This window comes from Apis mellifera, linkage group LG7 (genome assembly GCF_003254395.2).
Source record: "Apis mellifera strain DH4 linkage group LG7, Amel_HAv3.1, whole genome shotgun sequence".
NCBI classification, from domain to species: Eukaryota; Metazoa; Arthropoda; class Insecta; order Hymenoptera; family Apidae; genus Apis; species Apis mellifera.
In genome coordinates this window covers 12,533,815-12,554,996 of record NC_037644.1, presented here as the reverse complement: position 1 = coordinate 12,554,996, position 21,182 = coordinate 12,533,815, and the positions used below count along the sequence as shown (strand labels likewise).

The 21,182-nt window shown below is 33.5% G+C and overlaps 1 protein-coding gene across 8 annotated transcripts in view; it reads left to right on the top strand.

The window, feature by feature from the left end:
* Positions 1-16,343, top strand: part of LOC408915 (protein couch potato) — a 183,129-nt gene extending 166,786 nt beyond the window's left edge. For all 8 annotated transcript variants that reach the window (XM_026441618.1, XM_006568287.3, XM_026441619.1 and 5 more), the window contains one exon: positions 1,086-16,343. In XM_026441618.1, the coding sequence (XP_026297403.1) occupies positions 1,086-1,118 (33 nt within the window). In that variant the 3' untranslated portion in view covers positions 1,119-16,343. The remainder of the gene's footprint in view (positions 1-1,085) is intronic.
* Positions 16,344-21,182: the final 4,839 nt, after the last annotated feature.

The following is a 21,182-nucleotide window of genomic DNA, read 5'->3' as shown; positions in this document are numbered from 1 at the left end:
AATAAGTTAATCAAAAGAATTGGATTGGATTCGGTTTTCAATTTTTGGTATGTATAATATAATAAATATCGGCAAGTAATTTTTTAAGTTTATTTATCAAATTTTTAATTTTCCTTGATCAGAATAATTAGTTAATATAATCAACCAGATGCAAAATTTTTTTTCTTCTTTTCTCGAAGATTTATATAAAGAAAAAATACTCGCGTTACTTAAACATTCCCTCCCTCATTTCGATTAATCTTTAATTGCAACTATATTACAAACGAGTACGAGATTTTCATTTCACAAAAATTCACGATCTTTCTTTCCAAGGCACCCATTCCATCGATCCACGAAGGGAAGAAAAGGAATATCAGAGACAAAAGTATATCGATATTCGACGGTTTTCAAGTCTTCCCCTTTTACTTTCCTCTCGAAACTCTCTCGATTCGATAAACGTCTAACGATCGTTCGAATCCGCGTCTCTTATTTCGTTCATCCGTTCCAATTTCCAACGTGGAATCGTCATCCTCTCCTACCATTTTTTTTCTTTTTATCTTCTTCCCTATCCCTCTCTTTCTATCGCTCTCGCTCTCTCTCGCTTTCCACGAACGATTTTAAAAGGATAGGATTAAGCGGAACTTTATGTTCGTCGTGCTTGATATTTTTCACTTCTACGTATACTCTATCAGCTTGAACGTTGTTGGAACGTTATTCGAAAATAATCGTTTGTTTTTTTTCTTTCTTTTGATTCCTCTCTTTAACCCTTAGGAGCAAGAGGAATTATATTTGAATAATTTCTTATATCAACCTTGCTCTAGATTTTGCACATCTCCAGAGCTTGGAATCCTAAGGGTTGAATTATACACACCATATATATATCTATATGGTGTGTACGTTGGATAAGTATAATTGTACTCCCCGATTTTTTAAAAAAGATCGATCAGAAACGCGCCGAAACTTTTATATATATATATGTGAATAGACACGAGGAGGGGGAAAAATTTTAATCCTATAATAAATTTGATCTTTTCTTCCTCCCTCTCCACTTGTTCCACTTTTATATATATATATATATTTTAATCGAGTTCCAATGATGATTGCAGGGATCAAAGAGAGAAGAAAACGGGCAACCTTAAGATCGACATCAACGGCATGTAAGAACGGCAAGGGAACGAGGGAACGACCGTGCGTGCTCACACCCCGGAAATATACGATAAAAACGAGGACCGATGTTGGAACCCGATTGTTTTCGTTTCGATCTGTAAAAGAAGGAAGGAAGGAAGGAAGGAAAATATAAATTGAAGGTGGAGAACACATCCGTGCTCCTCCAAGAGCGAGTATATCGAGTATATCGAATCGCTCGAGAAATCCACGCTTCAGCGAAGGAATCGAGGATCCAAGATGGCGGCGCGGCAAGTAACCGCGGGAAATTTGAAACGATTCGAGCGATCGGGGGTGAGATCACGAAGAAAAGGAAGGAAAGCGCGTGATGAAGGAGATGAAAGAGAAACGGAGATGAGGAAAGGCATTTCACGTGAGAGAGAGAAAGAGATACACGAGGGAAGAGGGAAATAAAGGAAGGGGAAATGCGAATAGATCAGGAAAATTTTCGAGTACACGGGACAAGTGTGTATGGTTGTTCAGCCTTGTCTCTGCAGCACCACAATTATAGGGGAGGAGTTTCAAATCAAGAAGAGGGGGGGAAAGGGGAAAAAGGTGAAAATAGAAAAAAAATATTAAAAAAAAAAAAAAAAAAGGGAAAAAAAAGAAGAAGAAGAAGAAGAAGAAGAAGAATTCTTATAAATCGCGCGGAGCAACGGCGTTTTAGATTTTCGCGACTCGCGGGGGGCCCAAAAAAATAATCGCGTATATATGATATTCCTAGGTATATATATTTTTTAACGACTTAACTTATCGATCTATTTCGATTAGCCGTGTACTATCTTGTCTATTTATTTTCCACCGAGTCTTGATTGCGATCAACGACGACGACGAAGCGAGAGACACGAAAAAAGAAAAAAAAGGAAAAAAAAACGTAAAAAAAACGTAAAAAAAGGAAAAAACGAAAACAAAAAGGGAAAAAAAAAGAATAAAGAGAGGAGAGGGAAAGGTGAGAAAGAGGAAAGGAGAGAATATACACGAAGGAAAGGAAATTACACGAACACGATTAAGCGCGCACATACACACATACACATACATACACGTGTCGATTGTGTGAACTCGCGATTTCGACACCCGTCACGTCATTTTCTTTCGTGCTACTACTCTAGCGTCCAAAAGTAGAGAAACACCAATCACGTTGGAGAAGAATTTGGAAAAAAAAAAGAGAAAGGACAATTATTAACCGATGCTTTCTTTGAAGTTAAAAAAAAAAATAGTAGAAAATTTGAGGTATCTCTAACTTATCTGTAACATCAATTTTTCAAAACTTTTGGTCGATAGTGTATACACATACAATTTGGAAAAAAAGAAAAAATTATTAACAGTACAAAAAATTCTTCAAAGTTGAGAAATAATGAAAAATTTTCCACCTATCTATAACTTATTTGTAACATCAATTTTTCCAAACTTTTGGTCGATAGTGTATACACATACAATTTGGAAAAAAGAAAAAATTATTAACAGTACAAAAAATTCTTCAAAGTTGAGAAATAATGGAAAATTTTCACTTATCTTATCTGTAACATCAATTTTTCAAAACTTTTGGTTGATACTGTATACACATACAATTTGGAAAAAAAGAAAAAATTATTAACAATGCGAAAAATTCCTCAAAGTTAAAAAATAATGGAAAATTTTCATCTATCTATAACTTATCTGTATCAATTTTTCAAAAGTTTTGGTCGATAATGCATATACACAGAATTTGGAAAAAAAGAAAAAATTATTAACAGTGCGAAAAATTTTTCAAAGTTGAGAAATAATGGAAAATTTTCACCTATCTATAACTTATCTATAACATCAATTTCCAAACTTTTGGTTAATAGTGTATACACAAAATTTGGAAAAAAAAAAAAGAAAGAAAAAATTATTAACAGTGCAAAAAATTCTTCAAAGTTGAGAAATAATGAAAAATTTTCCACCTATCTATAACTTATTTGTAACATCAATTTTTCCAAACTTTTGGTCGATAGTGTACACACATACAATTTGGAAAAAAAGAAAAAATTATTAGCAGTGCAAAAAATTCTTCAAAGTTGAGAAATAATGAAAAATTTTCACCTATCTATAACTTATCTGTAACATCAATTTCCAAACTTTTGGTCGATACAACACACGTACATATACACACACACACATACATACATACATACAGAGGGAAGAGAAATATAGAAGCGGGAGGAAGAAGGCACTGTTGAAGAAGTCACACGCGCACGCATATAACGTAATACTTGTTCACACGTACACGAGAGAGGAAAACACACAGAGTCCGCAGCCGCGGAAGAATTCTTTTAGGAAAATCGAGCCCCGCGCTGTTTTCGAAACAGGAGAGAACGGATGATCGGTTTTCAGAGAACGGAAAAAGGGGGATTAGAGAACAAATTTTCAGGGGGGAGTTGACACGCGTGCGACGATGATCTCCCGGAAACGCAATTAAAAAAAAAATAATGGTCCTTTTTTAATCTGTTAACCGGGCTTTTTATCAGGGGGAAGAAAAAACGAACGAGTTAAATAATAAAAAAAACTAGCTACTTGGACTTTTTGAAGCTCGTTCGACGATGAAATTTCTATTTTATGGTGTTTTCGTACGTGGTGGTTCGGAGAGGTGATAAAAGTGATAAGGGCGAGAGAAAGAAAGTATAGAAGAAAGAGAGAGTATATATTTTTAGTTTTTTAAGAAGGATAGTGAAAGTGAAGAAAAAAAGTGGCTTAAGCTAAAAGGATAGAAGGAACGATGATACGTTCAATTGTGTAAGGGGAACGAAACAAGTATTATATTGTTTTAACTCTTTGACTTACGATATTCGTCCATACTTGTGATAGATGTTGATTGATTCTATTGAAATAGAAACAATTGTGTCGAAATAGTAGAATAAATAATATTTCGTTTCAATTCGTGCAACTGGAGGACCACGTTACGTATTCGTGCGAGAAGAGAATCTTTGTGGGAAAAAGGAGAGAAAAGAAAAAGAAACATCAAACAAAATCAAGGAGAAGGAGACGAATGCATAGTGTGGTGTGTAAGTAATTACGTCGATATAAAGCAAATAAAAATAGTTAAAGAGGAAAATAATAATAATAATAATAATAATAATATTAATATTAATAATAATAATAATAATAATGAATCGTGAGGCATGGAGTCGAAGCAAAGTGATATGAGAAAAAAAAGAGAGAAAAAGTAAGCCGAGATTCGTATTTGAAAGTAATAAACACTTTGAAAGTAATAAACCGAATTATATATCTCGTAATTATACAAATTTCTAGAGATCCAATAATTCCGATAACTCTGCCCCCTCCCCCCGGTTAACAGATTAAAATCGTCCTTAAAAAAAAATATCGAAACTTACGAATCTTTCTCTAAGAAAAGAAAAAAAAAATGACTCTACGGACTAAACGGATACATAACATTCGCTACGCATTTGTCACGATTTTCTCACATTTCGTAATCACTGTCGAACTGGCGCCCATTTTTAATTCCGGGACAATTCGACGAAGGCGTTGCCTCTGGCACAACACGTAAACTCGCGTGCACCTCCTCTCTCTCGATCCGCGTGAATTCGAACGAAGGGAAAGGAAAAGGAGAGAGAGAGAGAGAGAAGAAAAAGAAAAAGAAAGATTACGAAGACAAGCGCGGAGGCTCGTAGACGAAATTGCATAATATAGAGATACAAAAGAGACGAAGACGAATACATCAAGCTTAATACCAAAGGTGCCCTAAGAAGCGTGTATTTATGTTTTATCATTGGCGCGTCGCGAAAAGGCGAGCATATATATATATATATATATATATAGATATATGTATATACATATATATACATATATATATACATATATATATACATTTAATTATGTATCTTGTTAAGGAGAGAGAGAGTCTAATATCCTAGACGAGTGTCTGTCGTGTGCGTATGTGTATAGCGATGAACGAAAGAGTGTGTGCGAACGAGGTGAATGGGATCTAAAACGAGGTGAGGAAACGAAAGTGAGATTAGTGAATGAATGATCGATTAGGAGAAATTAATGCGTGTTAATCTACGTAATAATAATAATAATAATAATAATAATAATAATCTTATACATATACATAACGAATGCGAACATATCATAGGATTAAGCAGTAGAGAGGGAAGAGAGAGAGTTAAAGTTTTTCTCGTAATGAGTAAAGGGGGAAAAGGAAGGAAAAAAAAGAAGAAAAAAAAAAAAAAAGAAAAAAAAAAGAAGAAGAAGAGGAAGTAAACTTTTAAACCGATCTCTGTCTCTAGTAGTGGCGCGAAAAAATAGACAGAGAAGAAAAATCGTGGATACCGAAGAGGATGGTGGTGTGCCCTGCGTGCTAGATACGACGGCCAACTCGGCACGTAATTTGCCCAAGTGCCTTCCCGTTGGTCGAGTCATGCTGTAATTCGTATATATATATATACCGTGTATTATTCGTCTCGTCCCGATTTCAAACTCGTCGAACTCTCCCCCTTCTCCCGTCGGATCCACGTTATTATTTATATTATACACGCGTGCATGCGTGCATGGCGATAACGTGGGGATAATCGCGCATCGAGTTTGTGCGTTTGAAAAGAAAAGAGGAAGAAACGGAGAAGAAAAGGAAAAAGGAAAAGGAAAAAAAAAAGATAGGAGGAGAAACGAAGGAGATGAGTATATTATTATATAGTCGCAGTCCTGAAAAAAAAAAAAAGAAAAAAAGAAAAAAATAACTCAATCCAGGAGACGCTTCTTCAAACTAAACTCTAAAAAAAAAAAAAAGAAAAAAAAAAAACTAATTCCGAAAAGCTGTTCGAGCCTGCCTGATAGTTTTCTATCGCCTCGTCGTTTTCTACTTACAACAACCTTTTCCTCGAAGGACAGAGAGCTGCCGTATCGACGCGTGTTCCTCTAATTTATAAATATTTAATCTCTGCTCGACGATTATCCCGTTGATAGAATCTACGGTGTGAGAAGCTAGAAAAGAAAGAGAAGAAAAAAGTACGAAGAGAGAGAGAGAGAGAGAGAAATTCTTCAACGGTGATCGAGAAAAAAAGGAAAGGAAAAATACTTTTCTCGTAGACGGAAAGAATCGAATATTTTTCTCGTAAATTCCTCGGATTTCCACGTCGAATCGAGCGGATTCTCCGACAGAATCGATCGACAGCTTATTCTCTCAGAGTTCAAGAGTTCAATCCTCGTGCTGGTAAATAAATAAATATGATCCTCGTCGAACAACCACTGGGCATTTATTATACGCATCCGCAATTAATAGTGACGAGTGGTGATTAAGTGATTAAGAATATAGTAGAGAATGTGTGTGCGTGTGCGTATATGTCGACCGTATGTGTACGTTGAAAGGCGAGATATTATGACGAAAGGATAAAAAAAAAAACTGGTGAGTAAAAAAAAAAAAAAATCATATACCAACAAGAGAAACGGTTAATTTTACGATTGATACGTTTGAAAGACACGTTTCGTTAGCGACATGTGGCGATCTCGTCGTAATTGCCCTCGTCCGTGAGCACGCTCCTTTATTTTTTTATTTCCATGAAAACGTGAGTCGGGAAGGAAAGAAAAACATGGCGGAGGGAAGGGAAAGCAGAGTGGGCGTTGTGCGCATCGTTTCGTGCGCACAGGTGGCGATTATGTTCTAGGCATTACATAGAACTCGTTAGTGAACGTATTTCTGAAGTCGATCGGATGTGAATTTCGTTTCTTTTCTTTTTTTTTCTTTAGATAATTAACTCTTTCACTGTGGTATTCTTAGAAGTAAAAATATGTTTCGTAAAATGAATCGAAGTCTCGTTGCCCGATCATCGTCTCTTATAAACGAATATTTCGATCAATCGTGTGATTTTTCACGTATTTGCGAACGGTTAACCTCTTTTAGGAAGACGTCAAAGCAACGATTATTGAATAAAATAAAATATTATCCGTGTTTCGAGTTTTTATCATTAAAAAATTTTATAGTGAGGAGTTTTTCGATAGAATTTACTTATTTTTAATTAGAATAATTTTAATTTTAAGAAAAATGTACGTACATATATCGATCTCTGAAAAGGTTATGTAAATATCTTTTCGTTCAACACTTTTCAATGCCATATCTATCGAGATTTAAAAATTTACTACTACTAAATCGAGTAATTCTTATTCTAACTTAAATCGTTCCAAAGTAAGCATCACATTCGCGACCAAATTTTCTCCTTTTCTCAACTCCTCTCTATTCACGTGGTGTGTCGCGTTGCTTAAAGATCCAGGTGGAACGAAAGCAGGCCTTCTTTACCATCTTTCTTGCCGTGAAACAAAAATCCGTGTGACCTGAAAGAGGAAGTTGACCGGTCTGTTTCCGGGGAACTGGACCGTCACGAAATTCAGAGCGAGACGAGATGTCCCTTGACGATGAAAAGCGGTAAACTCGGCTCGTCGGGCAACGAGATCTCGTTTTCGAAGGAAGTGTGTCACCGATCGCGAGGCATACACGGTGAATGTGGAACGATTTTTGCAACATCGATTGTAAAAATTTTCGACGATCGACCGCGAGATTTAAGTTTTAACTTGAAGAGAAAGAAAGAAAAAGGAAAGTATGTCGCTGAATCGAAGATGAATAGAGGAAGAGAGAGAGAGAGAGAAAGAGACAAAGAAACGGAAGTAAGACGAGATTTCAGGGTTGTCACTCTTCTGATACATATCGTTAGATTGTTAAGGGCTTGCCGAGCAGGCCATTTAAAAGTAGATAATTATCTTGGAAGGCGTTTGCAGTCGTCTATCCTAAAGGAGATCGATTCTTCGATTCGAAACTTTACGAGAAGTTCGAAATTTTCGAAATTTTAGATAATAAGAAAATTGAAAAAAGTGAGTTTAAATTTAAATAATAATTGATTATTATTATTGTTTGAACAATATTTTTTAAATAAAAATTAAATAGAATTAAAATTTTTGCCTTTTCGAAAGAAAATAATTCGATAGAAGACGGGTTAATTTTTTCACTCGCAACAAATATTTAATATTTTTATTACAAATATAATAATAAAAAAAATAAAAAGACTCGTGGATAAATCGAACAAAATTTTTTCACAGAATCTAAAGAAATCTAATTTTTATGCACGAATCATTTAAGATAAATCTTTATCGATTCTTTCAATATAAAAAAAAAAAATTAATATTCTTTTAAAAAGAGGTCATCAACAATTATCCTAAAAAGTAAGAATCCTCTCGAGATCGGACAAAGATCGACTCTGATGATAGGATGACGACTTTGATAAACGCTTTCCAATTGATCGTTAGTATAAATAAAAAAAGTAAAAAAAAAAAAAAGAATAAAAATAAAAGTGTGTAAATTCCGCTTGAATCCGTGAACATGATGTCGATCCACCGAACATATCACCGAATTTCCGACTCGTTAGAGTATCGTATAATATTCGTCATTAGATGGTGACTGAATACATTTTTTTTCCTCGATATAAGTCGATATATAGAGAATAAAAAATTTTATCGAACTCCTCGGATCCTCTCTTAAGTGTGTCTTGGATTGTACGTATAGGTATAATATATATATATATACACACACATATATATTTATTAAAAAAAAAAGAGGGAGGGGGGAAAAATTGTTTGTACACGCATTGATAAAGGAGAAGCGTGGTTTCGAAGGAAAAGGAAAGTTAGGTCAATTCAACGTTCCCTTATTCGAACGAGAGTCATCGCGATTTTTTGAAGTGAGTAAAACGTCAGGTGTAGACATCTGTGTGTGATGTTCGAAAACGGCGGAAAGTATAGCCTAAATTGTAAAATCCATGCGAGGCCTTACATTTGCGAATTCGGAGAGAGCGAAAAATGAGAGGAAAAAAAAAGAAATAACGAAACGATTTGTTCGCAACAATTTATTTATTGTTGCTAGTTTGATGATATCCTTGATAAATTGATTTGTCAAAAAGAAAAAAGAAGAAGAAGAAATAACAAAAGAAGGAACGAAAAAAACAGGAAATCGAATCTTGAGAAATCTTTTTCTATAAAATGTTCTTCTTCTTCGATATTTTATTTTTTTTTTCGCCGATTTTTCTTTTTTTTTTTTCGAATCTTCATCAGATTCCATTATTATCCAATCGAACGTATATATATATATTCTAACTGGATCGTGAACCGTGACTACCGTGACGCGAAGAGAAGAAAGGAAGAAAAAAAGATAAAAAAGAAAGAAAAAGGAAACGAAGGCTCTCGAATGCCTTTCCCAGGGCAACGTATTCGCTTGACCTTAACATAACATATCATTTTACAATATAAAAAACAATAGTTGTACTGCCCAAGGTAGAGATAGAATGGAATCGTGTTTTCTGCGCATGCGTGTATTCTAAATGTATAATCGTGCACAGTGTGATTGCGTTTAAAAGCGAGACAATTTCTAGCTAATTTAGACCGCGAATTTGTATCGATTCTCGGTCCCCTCGGTGCAAAGGAGTGAATATACGACGCGTGAAACGTGACGTGATTAAAAAAAAAAACAAACAAACGGAAGGAAAGAAAAAAGAGAGAGAGAAGAAAACCAGAGAAGGAAATGATATATATATATGATAATATCGAGCGTATCGATCGTTATTATCGCGCGCCGACACGATTTTTCTTATTCGATAAATTTTCATTCGAAAAGCTCACTCGATTTGAATCGAAAAAAGGGAAAAAAGAGAGAGAGAGAGAGAAATATGTCGCGATAACACGTCTCGTGAGCGAAATATCGTGGCGGTGGAAAAAAAAAAAAAAAAGAATAATCCTTCGGCACTCGCGGCCAAGCTTTTTGCTACTTTTGTATGAAAACGACGATATAAAAAATATAATATTTACACCGATGAAGCTGAGAGAAGACCAAAGGAAGGAAAAAAGGAAACGAAGAAAAATCGGATATAATATAAAAACGAGGAAGGATGGATGTTCAGAACTACGTAGTCGCGATCGAGCGACACGATTTTTCGATCCGATCCCAGCTAGCTTTTTACACGTATCACTTGCTCCATCTAATTTAATTACTCAACACCTTCGTCGCGTTCCATCGCTTCGTTTTTCGACTCCTCTCGACGAGAATCTTGAATCCGTGAAAGTGGACGAAATTATTTTTTTTCAATTCGAGAGTAACTGCATGATTTTTTTTTATCAAAATTCTGTACAGAGTTTTTTGAGAAAACTATCATCTCTGACTACCATTCGAAAAATACTGCAAAAAAAAAATACTTTTATCATATATTATTCTAATATCTTTATATTCGATCTGATAAGTCCAAAAAAAAAAAAAAAAAAAAAACGAACCGATGGAATCGTGGTCGACCTCGACAAAAGACAACGAGAGAGAGAGAGAGAGAGAGAGAGAGAGAGAGAGAGAGAGAACTAAGGGAAAGTAGAGCAAGAGAGGAACGCAACGCGGAATGTTCACGCGGCGAGAATTAGCGAATCGTAAAATGAAGGAAAAGAATCGACGTTTTCTTTCTCCAACCAATTGTATATATTCTTTCCTCGTACAATTGGAATCCTCTGTGCAATTATTAAAATTGAAATATCATAATTACGTGTACAAGGAAAGAATAAACCTTTATTGCATAACCTTTTTTTTTTTGAACGAAACGATTGAAAGAGATTAATGAAGTAAAAAAAAAAAAAAAAAGAAAAAGAAAGAAAAATTAGGTACAACGAAAAATTACAAGTAGAAAAAAAAATTGTAAAGAAATTAGAGAGTAAGAAGAAGAAGAAGAAGAAGAAATAGAAAAGTCGATTCCGAGCGTATCGATGCGATTCATAATCGATCGATTTGTAATGGAAATTATTGGGATTCGCTCGCTCGCGATGAATCGTTTCGATCGAATCTAAAAAGTGCTTTACACAAGTGAACTAAGGAAAATTCATATCAGTAGGCAGTGTAACGCTACTATTACATAATTTACATAATTAATAGAGAATGGCATTTCGCGTAAGGAAATTAGTAGAAATCGATATAAATATGAAAAGTATATATATATATATGTGCGTGTCTGTGTGCGTGTGCGTGTGCGTGTGTATCACGAGTAAACGAAGAACGACGAACGAGAAGAAAAAAAAAGGAAGAGGAGAAGAAAAGAAAAGGGGGGGGGAAAAAAAAAAAGAAAATGAAAATAGAAAGTACAGTAAATTAACAAAAGTGATGAATCAGATATTTTGTACCGTGAACACTATTCAGAGAGAGAACGTTATTCTAACCGAGTCCTTTTTCGTTTCTTTTTTACAATACATACGTATATATGTATATAACAGATAACGTTTATCTTATATACACACGCGAAAAAGAGAGAGAAAAAAAAAAAGAAAAGGAGCAACACGCAAGATATATAGATATAGACGAGGAGGAAGCATCTGTGCGATCGAGAGCTTATATAATATAAGATCCTGGATCACGAGTTTTCGAAGCACGAAGGAAACAAGGAGACATCAAACCGAGACCGAAAAATATAAGAAGTATACGCTGATGGTAATCGTGGTAATCGATATTCACCTATCATCTATCATTTTCTCTCGAGGATACGACCTCGTCCCAACAATGCGGGATTATATCATGTAAGAGACACGAAGAAGTTTATTTGAACCTGGGAGAAGGAAAATATCACGAACGAAGCGAGAAACGATTGATTGCACGATTACGTTGTGCTTCGGAATGAAACGCATAAGAGAGAGAGAGAGGAAAATTCGTATCGAGGGGGAAAGAAGATTGCTTAATCGTCGAAGCAATCGAGGAAACGGAGTCGAATCGAATCTTAACGAATTTTAACCGACGTATCGTCCAAAGGGTCCAAAATGACCCTCCTCCCCCCTCCCTCCTATGAACGTTACGAGGATTAAAGAGAACGAGGACGAACGATCGAGACGAACGAACACCAAAGATATCGGATATATCTGTCCAATATATCTGTCCAAAGATCGCCAGAAGGAAGATTTCGATCGACAGTCGATCGTGTCATCGTTGACGACACAATATTGTCACGCGAATTAAAATTGTGATCGAGCCCTGCGCGACTCTTGTGTGCAATGGTCGATGCTACACTCGATACGATCTGAAAAGAACGCGTCTCTGCGCAAGCGCGTGCGCAGAAGTACTAGAAGAACACGAGGGGAGGGGGGAAAAGAAGAGATCGTGCGAGATATATATATATATGTATACAGATTGATGAAAGTAGAGGAAACGAAGAACCTGCCACATTATTAGACACGATTAATTAAAATAGATTCCCGAATCCGTCCTAACGAGACGACGCTGAAAATCCACGAAAATCTCCACACACGCCCTGCGTTGCGTTGCGCATCAGCATTAGTTCGAAGGAAAATGTAGGCCAGTCTCGAAACGGTATTTTTCTTTTTTTTTTTCCAAGCCGAGAAAATTATTTTTGATCGCGCGAGACCTCTCGCTCTCTGTCCACGATATTATATCTCGAAAGGGGACGACGCCGTTCAGATTGAAGCGAAACGTGTCCGTGGGGAGGCCTTTCGAGCTTGGTGTCGAGCTAACGAGTTTCCACCGTTTTGTTCCACGTAAATCGCTAACACGAACTTACACGCCTTGTAGGTGGTAAAAATTCAGGAGAAGATGGTGAAAAAAGAGAAAGAAAGGAAAGAAAAGACCGGAGCTTTTAAAGCTCTATATACATCGTCTGTTATATTAAATTTTGAAAGGGTCAGAATATTGAGAAGAAAAATTGAAAAAAAGTTTGAAATAGAGGGTCGATCATCGATGATACGCGATTGCTCAGGAGTTTTGGAAGAGAAAGAAAGGAAGAGTGGAAGAAGTATATACTGGGCAGTCGTGAAACTGTTCATTAAATATTTTTCTTCGTTCAAGATTTCATTAAAGATTTTACGAATATTTTTTTTTTTTAAATTCTCTCTGAAGAATTTTTACATCATCGTTTCGTTCTATTTCATGAAAAGAAAGGTTAAAATTACTTAATCTCGATTACGTTTCTATTTCTTGGATTATCTTCGTTTTTAACACGCGACCACGCTATTCTTCTTCCTATATTCGACTAGGTTGCAAGGAACGTCGAAATAAAAGTGATAAGAACGCGAAATCTCGCGACCACGTACAATAAGACATATCATTTTTCTAATATATATATATATATATTCGGACGACGTAGATTCTCGTCTAAATAGAATAAAAAGAGAGAGGAAGAGAAGAAGGAAAGTGATGAGAGGCTTCTCGAAAAGTTTTCGAAAATTGTCCTCGATCGACCGCGACCTATATTACCGACAATTCTTTTCAATCTTGAAAGTAAAGTAGTGGGGTGGGGAGGGGAGACAGGGAGATAAACAAGGAAGAATAATAAGAAAAGGTATTAAAAAAAAAAGAAAAAAAAAAAAAAAAAAAAGAGTCGTGGTGAGTCCATACATTCCGAAAGTATAATTAACGACACGTTAAATTAGGAACCGTAGCTATTGTGTAATTAAGTATTCGCAGAAATTTTTTTTAGGCTCGTCGATTATAATTTAAACGCTATATTTATTATTACGAAAGATTTGAAAAGTGTTTTGAAACTAAACACTTTTAAACGTGTTTTAATAATCTGTATAGGATACAATGTCGCCGTGATGTTTTTCTCGTCGATTTTTCGAATTCGTTTCGCGATTTCAAACGTAGATTATTCGATCGTAGTTGTTATTCGAAATAAACGGATTTAAAGATAAAAAAAAAAAGAATCGCGTGCGCTTCTTTCCCGTACTATGTGTTTTAGTTGTTACACACAGTCCGTCTGGTGATGCTTGGCGTTAGATTAGCGGAAGTGACGTTGCGTCAAAGTAATTTTTATCCCTCGGTTGGTAGGGCAGAGTCGAAAGTCGTTTAGAAATCGTATTAACATTTGTATATCGTATATATATATATATATATATATTGAATTTTTCTCGATTTGTATCAAAAAAAAAAAATATTTGTATACACGCAAAATTTGTAATTTTTATTATAATCTCTAATGTAATTTTTTCGAGATATACAAAATCGTATATATACTTGATCGACTTTGTTCTATCAATTGGAACGTATAGTAACAAGTACACTGCTCAACCTTTTTTCATTCGATTTTAAAAAAAAAAAAAAACAATCGTTCGATATTTTTCATTATCTCGCGTACAAAATATGAAGATATTCTTTTTTTTTTCTCTCTCGTAAATGGGTAATCGGACCATAAAGACCGTAATTGCAATTCTATCCGACCTTGTTTCCGACTTTTCCAGCCATTTTTTTGCGTTAACTACACAATTGGAATCACCACGCTCCGTATCTTATGCGTGGTATCGTTGCCCATAAACGCTTTCATAATTTTCTATGAGTCATTCCAACGTAATTTCGTACCGACACGAACCGATCCGATTAAAGAAAAAAAATTTTTTTTTTCTCGAAACTCGTTTCAGAAAACAAGATGGGAAAATAATTTTTATCCCCAATTAGACGAATTGAATCGTTAAATCGAATATTTATACACACTTTCTTCTTAATTGGAAACGACACTTGTTCACGATATATTTTTGACCAAATATCTCTTCTTTTTTATCGAGCAGTGTATTTCGCCCTTGAGATTTTCAAAAGAAGAAGAAAAAGAAAGAAAAAAATCTCTCAAAACGACACGAATGTTCCATCCCGTTCATTCCCGCGGATTTCGATTCCGCAATATGTGAAAATAGTCAATTCGTGGTAATTTAATTAACGGAAGGAGAACAATTTCTGTGAGAGGAAATTGTGAACGATCTCGGCATTGATTTAAATCGATCGAGATTCTTCGAATTAAAAGAGAAAAGAAAAGTGATTAGGAAATTCAGAAAACGTCTGCTTCGACGGCATTATATATATATATATATATACATAAAATATATATGTATACTAGATATTATATTCAAAGAAATTTCATTCTAGCTATCAGATGTTCTTTGCACATAGGTACCTGAACGGTTCGACTATTTATATTAATTTTGTCAAGGCTGCGTAAACAATCCCAAAGAATGAAAGATGCTATTTTACGCGACGCTCTCGCGGTGGTGAATTTCGATAACATTGATAAGCTCTTAAATAACACGTTGACGGAACACCGAAACTGTCATCGTGTTCAAGAAGCTTATCTTGTCATTTTTTATTACGAGAGGTATTGAAAATATTTGCCGCTTCGAGGAGGATTTTAAAAAGAGATTTGTAAAAATCTTAGATATAGACGTTCGAAAATCGTCGATTGTTTTTTCTTTTTTCTCTCTCGTAAACGTTTATATCTACTTTAAATTTTCTCTCGTTGAGGATTCGATCTCTAAAAAAAGGATCCTCAAATCCACATTTCGAGCAGAGAAATCGCTTGAAGAATCTCTGTAAAGAAGACCTCGGATGAGGAGAACCTTCGTCGATTCAATTAAAGGATCATTGATAGAAAATTTGAAGAAAAAAAAAACTGAATTTCTAAGAAATATTTAAGGATCAGAAAAATATGTTCTATATAAAAAATCTTTTTTTCCCAAAGGATCTCGATGTACAATCTTGTAACGTGATATAACGTGTATAAAAATGTTTTTCTAGAAAAAGGAATGAAAAACAGGAAAATCACACGGATCCAAAGAATCCGAAGAATCTTTCTTACGAGGAAAAAAAAGAAAGAATAAATAAATTGCGCGATAAAACGGTAAAAACAAGTCGCTATTGTTATTCATTAATTAGGCATAAATCGGATTAATTATACGAAAAAAAAAGAAAGGACGGCCACGATGAGTCAACCAGAGATCGTTTTCTGTGGACATTGGTTCCGACTAATTAGGATTAAAGAGGTGGTTATCGACGACGGCTCCATACCGTCCATAAGCCTCGATCGACAGGATCGATTAACAACGATGACTACGATGAAATTGAGGAGAAATCGAATGAAAGAAAAAGAAAGAAAGGAAAGAAGGAAATAATAGCATAGAGAAACATGGCATACGAGAGGGAATAATAAGAATATAATAGCACTGATTTAACAGCGCACTCGAGAATGTGTGTGAGAACAATGGATGCAAGAATTTTCGAGAATTTTAGTTGCTCGTTTCAAATATTTATCGTAATATTCGTGATAAATTATTATTAGGGTCGAAGCAGATGGAGGTTGTAAAAAGGACGCAAGAAAATTGCGTGGAATTAGTGGAATTTGGTGTCTACGTGTCGAACGACGTTTTCTTTCGTCTTTAATATGGATGCATTTTTTTAAGAAAAGAAAAACCGAGTTATTTTATAAATACAAAAATACAAAGTTTAAACTTGATTGCTTGAATTAATCGCGGTTTGTCACAGAGGATCGTCGATTTAAGATTTGTTCAACGAGGCAGATTTTTAAAATCTATTATCCTATTCTTCGTAATTCTTCGACTCGAGAAATTTATAAAGAGAAAGAAAGAAAGAAAGAAAAGAATCAGGGGCCATTTTGCACAATTAGAACGTTTCGTAACAATGTTCGCAAGATGGAACGATAAAAACGCTCTACTTTTCTTCCACTTCTAATTTACCGATAATTAGCTACCATCCTCTTATGAATCGCAATGAACGCGATTTCAAATCGCTGTTGCGTGTTAAGGATCGTTTAACGTTTCGACTTCTTGGCGCGAAACTAAATTATTCGCTGTATAAGAAGAATGATTGACGATGGAAAAAAAGTACGAAAAACTTGTCGATAAGGTAGAAATTGAAAAGTAACATTGACATTGGTAACCTAGTTTTTCCTTCGTTACCGATATTAACGTTCTCTTGATATCGACGAAAGTACAAAAAAAAAAAATCTACGTTTTAACCTTCAAACTTTGGATCGTTGTAAAATAATTAATTTATCTTTTTTTTTAACAATCCATCAGTGATAGAATTTTGATAGAGAAATTATTTCTGAAGAATTAAGTGACGGAGATCGTATATTATGACTCATGGTCTCGACTGCCTGTTGAACGTATAAGGATTGAATTAAAAAGAAAAAGAATTATTACCACTGTTAAAATATCCAAAAGATCGTAGATCTAGTATTATAAAATATTCTTTTTAATTTACATTTTTTAATATTAATTAAAAATAAGAAATTTTTACGCGAAGAAAAAGAAGAAACGAATTTTCATTTCGTATATATACATATATATTTTATATACATTTGTTTCTAATAATATCGTGATAGCAAGTTTGAAAACTGTTATTGTTCGCCGATATAGCGTTAGAATTTAATAATCTCTCATTTCTTTTGTTCTCTGTTCTCTTTATTTATTGATTATTTATTAATTTTTAAAAAACGACCATTTTCGCAAAGACCAAAGAGAAAGATACCTGTCGTACCAATTAACGCGTATTTAAACGGGAATTATTTATTTGTGAAAAAGAAAATTTTCATTTTGTTGTTGCCCGCATCTGTCAAACGTCGTTCATTCGAGTAGACACCTATCGATTTGTAGTACGTGTAAAAAAAAAAAGATCTATGTATATGTTATTATCGTATCGTAGTGGCATATCTACGCTATTTTCACCGCTATTTTGATGTAAGGGGGAAAGCTATATCGCGTAGCGATGTCCATGCATTTATTTGCCTTGTTAAATTTTCCGTTTTCCAGACCTAGCATCGAAATACGTACGTACGTAATTCTAACGTAATAATAGTGTAACAAATAGAGAAGAAAGTAAAGGGATAAAGGGATAACGGGATATTTCGATGACGGAGAAAATTTTCAGGGTCTGTATATATATATATAGTAATCTCTCTATCGTTCAAGCTTTATATATGCATTCATCGTATGCATGTGGATAGATAATTAGATATTTAAATATTTCGAATTTTCGACTCGACGAACAATTTTATCGAAATCGAAAATCGAATATTCGAACAGGCTTGCTCGATTTATTTGGAACAAAACGATGAGCTCAAGTATATATAATTATCGAATAAAAAAAAAAAATTGTACGTAATTATTCGATAATTTTCGGATATATTTGTAATATCGATTTTATAAATATTAATCGTTACTAGCTTATCATTACATGAAATTAAAAATATTTCTTCTCCCTTTTATCTTAATTTCTTCATTCGTTCGACAATATATAATAGGGGAAAAAATTTGAAAAAGTTTAAATATTATAATATCGTTCGGATTCGAATAAATCGAGATTATTTAAATATTATTATTATTGCAATTGAAATAGAGATGAATTTTTGATCGTGGTTATTATTATTATTATTCGATTGATCGAACAATTTCAAGTATTATATATATATATATATATATATATATAGCCGAATAATATCGATTATTCGCATTAGTTCGATAAATCGAGTCCTCCACTCGATACGAATTGAAAGTAATTTCATTCGAATAGAAGAATTTCGATTCTTTTCGAGATTTCCAGTTTCGAGATCGATACAATTCGATAAAACTTATATTTCAATCGATTTGAACTTCGATAGTAATCGAAATAAACTTCGAGCGCTCTCGAGCCTCGAGTGTTTCGACTTTTCAACGCAATGTATGTGTAATACTCCATACTGATATATGTACAATCCTTGATTATTTAAACTTAACACGTATAAAATTTTCCACTGAGATTTTCACACTGTCGAATAGTGAAATGAATATAGGAAAAATAAATCGTCGGAGGAAGAAGAAGTGAGGAATCGAGCGAATAGAAATAATTTAAGAATAAATTTAAATTTAAATTTGAGACAATTTGTTGATCAGAATTTTATATCTATATATCTATATAATAATCGATCATTGATTTAATCAATATCGATAATTATTTTTAAGCATTTTAAATAATGTATAAATTCTTTCGATTAATTGTTAAAAATTAGTTTACACGGAAATAACGTAAAATTCAAAAATTCTTTAAAAATTTGTATTCTGCAAGATTCTTACTTTTCAATTTATAAGAATCATTGTATCGAAACGATGAAGGTTATAAGCTCGATATTTTACGAAGATAAAATTTTAAAGTCTAAAGAAAAAAAAAAAGAAATCTAAATTCACGTCACTATTCGGTGCAAGGAAATTAATGATGCATTTGAAACGACATTTAATGACAATTATTTATACTTTAGTCGAATATTTATCATGTATAACGTGATTTAAGAGAAAAAAAAAAATAACAACATATATCTATATGTATTACAAAATATTCTCTAATCGAAGATGCCCGAATTGTGATACGTTTATAATGTTTATAAGCCGATACTTATTCACGGGAGAAATTGTTTTAACGAAGGCCTCTGATTTAGCAATATCGTTTCAACATCTCTACGATAATTTGCATATCTCATATCTAGTTCTTCGCGTCTGATTATCGCACGTATATTATGTATATTCGTCGTTGAACAACAAACGATTGTTGAACGCATCATATTTTAATCGAAATATCGATACGATTATGTTAACCTCGTATGATCGAAGTATAACTACGTTCAAAATAATGAATTCGAAATAAACATTGCAAAATTTTTTTAAATATTTAATCTCGAATATATTTATACCGTATTTGGTATCATTTTTTAGAAAGATTAATTGCAAAAGTAAAATGAATTATTATATAATCAATAATTTCAAAATATAAGTTTTTATTCCATTATATTAAGTGTATCGTCGAAATAATCTCTTGGACGTAATATCGCAACATTTTCTTCCGTGAATAAGGATTGTGTATCTTGTTAAACAATAGAAATTATTCAGACGAATTCACACACTATTAAAATACGTGTATGAATTTTTAATTCGACGTCTGTATACACATGTTAAATAAAAATAAATGTAAAAAAAGGAAAGACGTTAATTGAGAATAGAATTGAACATAGAATGAACAAATTGAAAATTTATATGAAAAAAAAATTTTTTCAACTAACTCACTATCGATTTCAAATAATTTTATAAAAACTGAAGAAAGACAAACTGAAACTAAAAAAAAAAATATTTAAGTTAAAATATAATTTTATTTTAACCTTATAACTATTCTTGATTAACGTCGTATGACATGTATTTTAATGTATGCTCGATGTTGCGATGAAGAAATCGCGATGAACAAAATTTCTTCGATTGAAATCGAGGAAGCGATAGAGAACAACTTCAAACAATGTAGCTCGATGAAAAAAAACGGGAACGTGTTTAAAAATCAGATAGAAAGAAAAAACAAGGAACAAACAATGATTTACTTTTTTTCAATTTTAATTGAACCAAACGTAAAACAATGAACATTTCATCGTCCGCCAACGGATAAAATGAAATTAATCCGTTGCGCATGTGCACGAGTCATGCGTTTGTGAAGAAGCAATTATCCTAAAGGAATCGCGCATAAGAATTACTTTGATGTTTTCGTTGAAAATAAAAAAAAAAAAAAAAAAAAGAAATAAATAAAATTCCGATGTATTTACGAGGTAGATAATAAATAAAAAAACAACAATAATAATAATAATTAATAATAATAAATAATATTTAATTATAACAAAGTAATAACAATATAATAATATTATTATTAATATTAATATAATTATAAATTAGTTGCAGCTTTCTGTGTAAGGTTATTGTGATATCTAAAAAGAAAAAAAATAATAACTTTACCGTAGCGATATAAAATTAATTCAGAATTAAGAATCTGATATTTAGTGAACAAAGAAAAAAATGAATAATCAGTATATCGACGGGGCTTTTGAATCATGCCTCTCCGAGATCGATCTAATATGATATATGTCATATATAATTATATATATATATATGAATGAATAAAGAAAAAAAAATAGCGATCCGTGAGTGGCCGCGTTTTTTTTTTTTTTTTTCCGTCACTTTCTTCACAGACGAGGTTAGAACGACAATCTTAGGCCTCGTCAAAATACTGCCGGATACATAAGGACGTTCCGAAAATCGATTGTAAAGTAACAAGCTGAAAATTTTCCTACAATTACAATTTCAATATATCAATAACGGGGGAAAAAAAAAAAAACAAAATGAAGGAAAATGGCGAAGAAAAAAATTTTTGCGAATTTTCCGTTCGATTATTCGGAATGTCCATTTTGCATCTGGATCAATCCGTCCATAACATG